The sequence below is a fragment of the Mauremys mutica genome, chromosome 1 (assembly GCF_020497125.1).
Source record: "Mauremys mutica isolate MM-2020 ecotype Southern chromosome 1, ASM2049712v1, whole genome shotgun sequence".
NCBI lineage: Eukaryota > Metazoa > Chordata > Testudines > Geoemydidae > Mauremys > Mauremys mutica.
In genome coordinates this window covers 359667752-359677282 of record NC_059072.1, presented here as the reverse complement: position 1 = coordinate 359677282, position 9531 = coordinate 359667752, and the positions used below count along the sequence as shown (strand labels likewise).

At 47.6% G+C, this 9531-nt stretch overlaps 1 protein-coding gene across 1 annotated transcript; it reads right to left on the bottom strand.

Moving 5' to 3' along the window:
- Positions 1 to 300: 300 nt before the first annotated feature.
- On the bottom strand, positions 301 to 1236 carry LOC123374292 (olfactory receptor 51G2-like). The gene has a single exon (XM_045024092.1). It carries the CDS (start codon positions 1234 to 1236, stop codon positions 301 to 303), a length of 936 nt encoding a protein of 311 aa, XP_044880027.1.
- Positions 1237 to 9531: the final 8295 nt, after the last annotated feature.

Here is a 9531-nt window from a genome sequence, read left to right as displayed (position 1 = left end):
GATATGGCTATTTAAGGGCCAAGAGTGACGGGTGCCCTGGATCTCCATGAACACAGTCACTATGTGAATGCTGCTGCCTGCCATAGTCTCTTTCTCCAAGTGTCCTGTCCTCACTCACCAGCTGGGGAGGACAGCCCCTATTCCATTGCTCCAAGCCTTAGATCCCATCAGAAGCTTTCGCTATTGAATGGAGATGAATAGCTCATCTGGTCTTAGATGTAAGGGTCCAGGATGGAAGAGGTGGAGTATTTTTTCATCTCTCGTGTCAAAGGCATTGGAGCTGGTCGATGGACTGACCCTTCACTTGATGAACAACCTGATTAACCTCGCACGAAGGTGTTTGCTTTTCACGCTGTACACGATTGGGTTCATCAGGGGTGGGACCAGCAGGTAGACATAGCCCAGGACAATCTGAAGCAAGTGAGAAGAGCCCTTCCCAAATCTGTGTATCACAGACAAGCTTATCTCTGGTATGTAGAAGAGCAGGACGACGCAGATATGGGAAATACAGGTTTTCAGGGCTCTGAGACACTCCACCTTCGATGCAATGCTCAACACTGTTTTGAAGATCATCACGTTAGATAAGAAGATGAGCAGCGAATCCAACCCCATCGTTAAAAGTGAAGCAGACAAGCCATAGATGCTATTGACTGTGATGTCTGAACAAGCCATCTTCATGACCTCCTGGTGCAGGCAGTAGGCATGGGAGAGGACATTGGCTTGACAGTATTGGAACCGTTTCAGGAGAAAGGGGAATGGTAATACTACAACCACCCCTCTTAGCACAAACACCAACCCCATCTTGGCTATTCTCGGCAGGGTTAAGATGGAAGCATATCTCAATGGGCTACAGATAGCGACAAAGCGGTCAAAGGCCATCAACAAGAGCACAGATGATTCAATGCATTGAAGCAAGTGGATGAAAAACAACTGGGCAAAACAGGCATTGAGGCTGATCTCCCTCGAGTTGAACAAGAATATGCCCAGTATCGTCGGCATGGTGGCTATCGATAAGCCAAGGTCTGTGATGGCCAACATGGAAAGGAAAATGTACATGGGCTCATGGAGGGTTCGATCTGTTTTTATAATGAACAGAATGACTGCATTTCCTACTATCAAAATAGCATAAATTAAGCAGAAGGGGATAGAGATCCAGAGATGGACGTCTTCCTGCCCAGGTATCCCAGTGAGAAGGAACACTGCAGAGTTGAACTTGGTGTCATTGACAGCTGACATAATGTACTGGGCAGGTCTGAAGAGTTTTGAACTTCCTTTCCTAAAAGGAAAAAGAACAGGAGACTAGATGATATTTAGCTAGACATCATTCTGCTCTGAGCTGAAGTCTGGAGACTCTCAGGAGTTCAAGGTAGATCAGTAAAAACACAGTTGTGTATTTACAGCACCAATAGAAAGATAGGCCCTTCAGACAGGATCAGAACTGTAATCCATTTCTCTCAGTATCCAGTGGCCAGTTCCAGATGCTTCAGAGGAAGGTTCAGCTATGAGATAACCTGATCCCAAGGAAGTTTTCCCCTGACACCCACCAGTTAGACATATTTTGTGGTATAAATCAGGAGGGCTTAGAACCCTTAAAAGACTCTTTTAAAAATCCTCATTATTGTAATTGGATTTTCAGGTTAACCATATAAATATCCCATCCCTCTTTGAATCTCACTAAGTTTTTGGCCCCATTGATATCTTGTGCCTGGAAGTTCCACAGGCTGTTGTGCATTGTGTGATTTCTGAGCTTCCCGCAGACACCCTTTTCTGGCCCACCACTTTGCAATATAGCCTATTTTATCATGGCAGGTATAAACACATGGCAACTGCATGGTTAAAAAGGTAATTATATTTATATATCCTGCATTGAAGCTATTTACAAATGTGTTTCATTGCCTCATTATATGTTTTGTTTTGTTTTTAATTTTCTCCACTCCAGAGAATCCCAGTGCTTTTTGCCTTACTACATGGGGTAAATTCTTAGGCCAGGTTCTGAATTCAATAACATTGACTGTGTCACTCTAGACATACATGTGTAAATTCAATCAGAAGGGGGCTATATTAACTTTCCCTTAAAAATGCTCTCAGTGATACACTCTGACCCCAAGAGTCCCTACAAAAGAATCTGAATGTTGACTGAATCCAGAGAGTTCAATCACCCAACAAGTTTCTCTTCATCGTCACAGGACCTTCAGCCTCTCCCCATGCAAGGGTCTGTAGATATCTGCAAAGTTACAAGCTAACACAGCAAGTTATTTCAGCTGTGCAGGGGCGGGGTTGGCTTCAAACATGGGTGAATACTGCAAACACTAGGTTTTCACTAGTATCCGTTTCAGTGTGCAAGTTACTCAGGGTGACCAGATGTCCCCATTTAATAGGGACAGTCCCAACATTTGGGGCTTTTTCTTACATGGATGCCTATTACCTCCACCCTCCGTCCTGATTTTTCACACTTGCTATCTGGTCATCCTAAAGTTACTTCAGCTATGTGCGTGTAACAGGTGATGGGCGAAAGTTACATACAACCACTATTGCATTCCCCTTTCCTGGATCTCAGCTCTACTCTTTGCTGAAACACAGACTAGCAGTTCTGATCTCTCAGGAGTTTTTGGAAAGTCTCACACAGGTATTGCAGGGGGATTTTGTTCATGTCCCTGAATGTAAGTGTTAGAGAGAACTTCTGATCAGTTACCAGGAGACAGCATCATAGAACTGTTCACTGAACAAAGAGTTAATAGCACAAATGCGTTGCAAACAGTACGTGGAGTTCTTCTAAAATGCTTTCTAAAGCAATACCAATTAAGCAGTAAAGTTGCTGCTGTTCTTTCCTGTAGAGATTCCAACAACTCTGCCATTGGCTTTCAATATACATGCTGTCATGAAAATTTGGTTTCTAATATTTACATAACAATGAAAAGTTTTGGCATAACATTTACACAAAAGCCATTCCGCAGGGATCATTTCTGGGTCCAGTTCTGTTCAATATCTTCACCAATGATTTAGATAATGGCATAGAGAGAATACTTATAAAGTTTTTAGATGATACCAACCTGGGAAGGGTTGCAAGTGCTTTGGAGGATAGGATTAATATTCAAAATGATCTGGACAAACTGAAGAAATGGTCTGAAGTAAATAGACAAAATTCATTAAAAACAAATGCAAAGTACTCCATTTACGAAGGAACAATCAGTTTCGCATATACAAAATGGGAAGTGACTGCCTAGGAAGGAGTACTGAGGAAAGGGATCTGGAGGTCATAGTGGACCATATTAATCAAAAGTGTAACACTGTGGCAAAAACAGTAACAATCATTCCCAGATGCATGAACAGGAATGTTGAATGCAAGACACGAGAAGTAATTCTTCCATTCTACTCTGCGCTGATTCGGTCTCAACTGGAATATTGTGTCCACTTCTGGCCGCTACATTTCAGAAGAGAAGTGGACAAATTGGAAAAAGTCCAGAGAAGAGCAACAAAAATTATTCAAGGTCTAGAAAACATGACCTATGGGGGAAGATTGGAAAAAAATGGGTTTGTTTAGTCTGGAAAAGAGAAGACTGAGAGGGGAAATGATAACAGTTTTCAAGTACATAAAAGGTTGTTACAAGGAGGAGGGAGAAATATTCTTCTTAACGTCTGAGGATAGGACAAGAAGCAATGGGCTTAAATTGCAGCAAGGGCAGTTTAGGTTGGACATTAGGAAAAACTTCCTAACTTTCAGGGTGGTTAAGCACTGGAATAAATTGCCTAGGGAGGTTGTGGAATCTCCATCATTGGAGGTTTTTAAGAGCAGGTTAGACAAACACCTGTCAGGGATGGTCTAGATAGTGCTTGGTCCTGCCATGAGTGCAGGGGATTAGACTTCATGGCCTCTCGAGGTCCCTTCCGGTTCTCTGTTTCTATAATATTATGATAAAGTTGTAAAGTTACCACTGCTCCTTCCTGTACAGAGATTTCAACAAATTTGTTGTTGGCTTTCAATATATATGCCATGTCATCAGAGTTTGGTTTCTAATGTTTGCAGTACAATGAAATGTTTTGGCCTAACCTTTACACAACTCTACTTTAGTATACACATGTCAATCCGTTAGCTCCCCTCTCGTCTACTTTCAGAGATAATTTCTCATTTTAGAGCTGGACTTAAACTGTAGTGTCTGTCATCTGGATTTCTTCAGAACTTGAAAAGATCCCAACGTTTCAGCCCTCAGTCAATCACATGTCAGCAAACAAAAGTCTAGTATCCTCTCTCCCTAGGGTAATAGCTGACTGGGTCTCCTCAGATTCTGGTATTCTGACAGACAGAGCTGAGCTGGCATAGTGAATGTGTATGTTAAACTCAATTCTTGGGATGTTTGCGTAGAGCTATATTGGGTTAACTACTGGGGTGTTTATGTTATGGCTGTATTGGGTGAAACCAGTATGTATCGTCTCAGTTTAATAGCAGGCTGCTGGAAAACAAGCAGGAAGGGAAGCAACAGCTCAGGAAAAGCCATCGCTCAGTAACCACCCCAGGGAGATTGACAGACAACACCAGAGCTACTAGCTAGGAATAGCCTATTTTGGGGCTCCAGCCACATTACACAGCTTGCATTATCAGTGCTGGGAATCTCCTCAGATGTGGGCAATTGTTGCTGAGAAGCTCTTCAGACTGACAGAGACCGACAGCAGTAGGGAAGTCTGCCTGTGTCCCCGTCAGAGTGGGAGGGCTTGGGGTAAGAGACATGGACAGACTGTTGTTTGAAAACCCTTTAAATCTCCCATGTTATGCTTTATTCCTTGTGTTCAGAATTAAAGTATTTTGGTTCAAGTAGGCTGATTACTCACCTCACAGCTAGTCACAGACTCCCAAAGGGAAGAACCACAGGTGCCAAACCCACTGGGACGTACTGGGCAAGCACAGTCCCCCGCAGTGTGCTGTAGCCCAGAGGCCAGTCTGAGGGTGGGAGGACCGCAGGATTACACCCCATGAGAGGGCAGTGTCTGAGGTCTGACATCTGGCACTCAGAGACCAGAGAGGGGGCAGAGATTTCAGGAGTCCCATAACTCTGAGGGGTATCTAAAGGCTAGAAGTGCTGCAGCCCTCAGCCAGTCAGGAAACAGAAATATGCCCTATTGGGCCTGTTACCACAGAGCAACACAGCTCTGAATTCTTGCGTTCACAATCGAGCCAGACCATAAAAGCTTTGAAAATGCATTTGCTGATTAAATTTCCGGGACCAAATAAACAGGAGGTGATTTGGGAACTAGTCACTGATATTCCAGGGAGTCTCGTCTCACTCATCTCCTCGCAGGATTGGGCACACAGCACACACCACCACCACCATCCAAAAATCCTGACTCAGAGCATTGGAGTTTTAACACTCCGATCTCGCTTTGAATGTCAGATTTCTGTGTTGCTTGCACAGCTCACCGTAGAGCATGGGAAGATGTTGGGGAGAGGTTCCTAAGCTGCCTACTGCTGCCTGACCTCCATCCCCGTCACTGAGTCACCCCGACAGCCCATGTGAGTCCTCTGCTGCTGTCCAGAACATCTGCAAATGGAAACAGCTTACAGCCTTTCCCTTTCATTTCGAATTTTAAAGATAGTGAAACCTGCCAACGTACCCTATTCCTCCTTAGAAGGGGAGCTGCTGACACCAGAGGTCTTCATCCTAAAGGACAAAGAGTCATCAGAGAGGTTGCATGGGCAGCAGGCAGCATTTGTTGAGATAGGGAGGTAACTGTCTATATGAAGCATGTCTGCACATTTCCTTGGGGGCCACTTGGCCATCAGGGAACCTCAGCTGCTTGGCTTAGTGTGCACCAGCTTTAACCCCCATCATGGCCAATGGCAAACTTCAGAGGCCAAATCACAGAGGATATGTGGTGAACCTACCCAACCGGATGGCAGCGCTAGCCCAGCTGCAGGTTCTATTCCTGGAATCTGGGATTGTTATCACTGTTTGTATGGTTCTGATTAGTCACATGGCTACCTCCTGGGCAGCTGAGTGGTAACAATGATGCTGTCTCACCTGCGATCTTGCTGAAATAAAACAAAATAAAATGGAAAATTGATAATAATATAGGACCAGATTTCTCCCTGGCAGCCCACTGTCTTGCATTACAAACCCAGGGAACAGCCAGGGAAGGGAGATTCCACAAGGCTCCATACAAGGAAATTTCTCTTGGATCATTCCAGGAGGGAGGTTCCCTTCCCTTCTCCCCGAGGAAATGAAAAGGGGGACCCGGGATCCCCAAAGTTGTGCACAGATCTCAGTGATCCACTGCTAGCTAGGCCCATCCACCCCCTAATCTCTGGGCCTCCACAACTACAATAGGACACTCTCCAGCTCCCTGCTAGCACAGGTTCATCAGAGATGTGCTACCAGGGCTTGTCACTGTAGCCATTGCCCACAGGATCTGCTGAAGCGGCCTTGTACAGGGTGGTGGGGGCTGCACAGAGATGGGAAGGCTGGTTACAGTAGCAGATAGGCACAATACCCCAGCCACGGACTGGTCAGGAGGTATTGACCTTTCTACACCCAGAGTGCAGCCATAGACTCCGTCAGTGCCACCTTCATTTATGTTACGAGGGAGAGGCAGATCAAAAGCCTCCAATTTCTCTTGGGGATCCAGGCAGCTGCAGCTGGGCAACATCATGGCAGCTGAGCTTTCATAGAACAATGATCGATTTTCTATGAAAACTCACCCCAAAAAAGGATGCAAAGGAAACATTTTAGTTTGGGTCAAAATGTTGGGTATTTTCCAGCCCAGCTCCAGCTCAAACCATGAGCCTCTGTCTCTCATGCTACAGGACCACACCACTAAGTGGAAGTAGCCCTCCATTAGCCTCCCACACTGAGTAGCCCCTTAGGGTGACTACAATTCCCAAAGAGAAAACAGGAGACCCCCCAGAAGCTCACATTAAGCCTCCCACCCCCATGAAATGCTGTTGCCTATTGCTGTAACTCTGTAGGGGCCCTGTAGAAGAGCAGACTCACCCCTGTGGCGCCTCCTGCTGGTGATCAGGAATTAACACTTCTCCAGCCTCCAGGAGCACCCTCTGCAGGCCGCTGGTCCACCTGTCCTCTGGCCCCGTGTCCCTCCAGGACCCCAGTGCCCCTTTATCTGGGGTGCTGCCCCCTGGCACTAACCCCTTTCGCTCAGGGTCTCCCCCTCCCAGGGGGAACCCCCACCCACTATTCTCACCTCGCCTCAGTATATGGCTACTGCCAGTTATCGTCTAGCCCCCATGCCCTGGGGCAGACTGCAGTAACAGCCACTCATCACCAGCAAGGTTGGGTTTGGACCTGCTGCTTTGTCCTACCCCTGGGCTGTCCTCTGCAACCCCCAGTACCTGTAGCCCTGTGCTAGGCCGCAGCCTGGGGCTTTCCAGGTGGGAGCTGCCCAGCTCCTCTACCTTTCCCCAGCCCTGCTCCACTCAGGTACTCTGTCTCTAGCTCCCTGCAGCCAGGCCCTTCTCCCGCTGCAGGCAGAGGGAGACTGACTGGGTTCCTGGCTCCCAGCCTCTTTATACAGGCCAGCTGTGGCCTGATTGGGGCACGGCCCAGCTGCAACCACTTCCCAATCAGCCCCGCTTAGCAGCTCCCAGCCACAACCTTCCCCCAGGGCTGTTTTAAGCCCTTCAGGGCAGAAGCAGGGTAACCACCCTGCTACAGGCCCCCTCATCACCAATAAACTGTTACGTTTCTGGCTGCACTTTTCCCCTCACCTCCTTCTCCATGCACTCCCTATCCGTGGCCCCACAAAGTGGCGGGACCTCCTGGTCAACCTCCTCCTCGCCCTGGCTAAAAAGGCCATCCACGCGACCAGGGAGAGGAGGTTGGCCGATGGAGACTCCTGCGACTGTGGGGCTTGTTTCCGGTCCCTCGTCCGCTCACGTCTCCGGGCGGAGTTCCTCTGGGCGGCGTCCGCTGGCTCCCTTGACGCCTTCGAGGAACAGTGGGCGCTGTCCGGGGTTCTCTGCTCGGTGTCCCCATTAGGCTCCCTCCTTATGACCCTTTGACCTCACTCCTGTCCCTGTTCTTTTATTAGTTGTCCCCCGCACTTAGTGGGTTTCCGTGGCCCTGTGGATCCTCCCCTTAGGCTGGGGGGGGGCGGGGAATCCTTTAGCTTCCGTCCGCCCACTTCCTAGAAACCCAATAGGTACAGGCCCCCTCAGGTTTCAGGAGGCTGTTTCCCCCCCACACGGCTCTACCTCATCTCTTGCGGGGTGTGACATCTCCACTCACCTCCCCCAAACATTCCTCTGCTCTCCATTTCCCCACTTTTTTGACAGAAGTGGGCATTTGTCCTGTTTGCTGTTGCCAACTGATCAAGTCAGCAAGAGCAAACAGGACAAATGCCTCCTTTTGAAAAAAAAACAAGTCTGAGATGGGACTTAAAAAGGGGATTGTCCTGGCCAAAAAGATTATCGAAAATATGCATATGTCATCCTACCATGGACGGTGGCTACGCAAGCTCTATAACAGAGAGACCTCCTGGAAAAGGCTTGTCTGAATCAAACCACCCATCAGAGGAACAGTTTTAGAACATAAGAATGACCGTATGGATTTGTTGCCGGCCCAAAGGGCCCGAGGGGGGCAATAGCGGGGTTTGTTGCCCAGTGTGCGTCGCACTAATTAGCACACCAGGGTGGAGAAGCAAACCATAGAATCATAGAATAGAATCATAGAATCTCAGGGTTGGAAGGGACCTCAGGAGGTCATCTAGTCCAACCCCCTGCTCAAAGCAGGACCAAACCCAACTAAATCATCCCAGCCAGGGCTTTGTCAAGCCTGACCTTAAAAACCTCTAAGGATGGAGATTCCACCACCTCCCTAAGGAACCCAAACCAAGTTTAATTGAGATCTCAAATAAGGATGCCAGGAGACAGACACGTCTCAAATCAAGCACACCAAATACAAGCAAGTTCCCTTTTTATATCTTAAGCTGTTTGTGTAAGCCGTTTGTTCTGTTTTCCCCCTCACCCCTCCCTTCCCAACAGCAGTTACTTTAAGCATTACATTTTAGCATGTTAGAAAAGTTCCCGTCCGCATGCTTATCTTTGGCCTTGTCGGCCCAGACGCATGTAGACTTCCCCCCTTCCTCCCCACTACCGCTTTTGCTAGTTTGAGCGAAGCTACAGCTGTTAGCTGTCTGCTAGAAAAGCTGACTGTTACACATTTTGCTTTTAGGCTGTTAGCATTTAGGTTGGTTAAAGTTCACAAGATGGAGTTGCTTTGGCTCACGTAGACCCAGAGCAGGGGGGCTTCATTGACACTCATGGTCTTCCACCCCCCCGAGTTACCTGGTAGCTATGCCCAGTGACACCAACAGATTCAAACCAATGGTCCATCTAGCCCATGTCCTGTCTTCTGACAGTGGCTAGTGAAGATGCTTCAGAGGCAATTAACAGAACAGCACAATTATTGAGTGTTTTATCCTCCCTCGTCTGCTCCCATCCTCGGACAGTCAGTGGTTTACAGACACCCAGAGCATGTGGTTTCATTCCTCACTATCCTGGCTAATAGCCACTCCTCCATGATATTA

Excerpts from the sequence above, each read along its gene's own strand:
- LOC123374292 (XM_045024092.1), bottom strand. The coding sequence starts at position 1,236 with ATGTCAGCTGTCAATGACACCAAGTTCAACTCTGCAGTGTTCCTTCTC.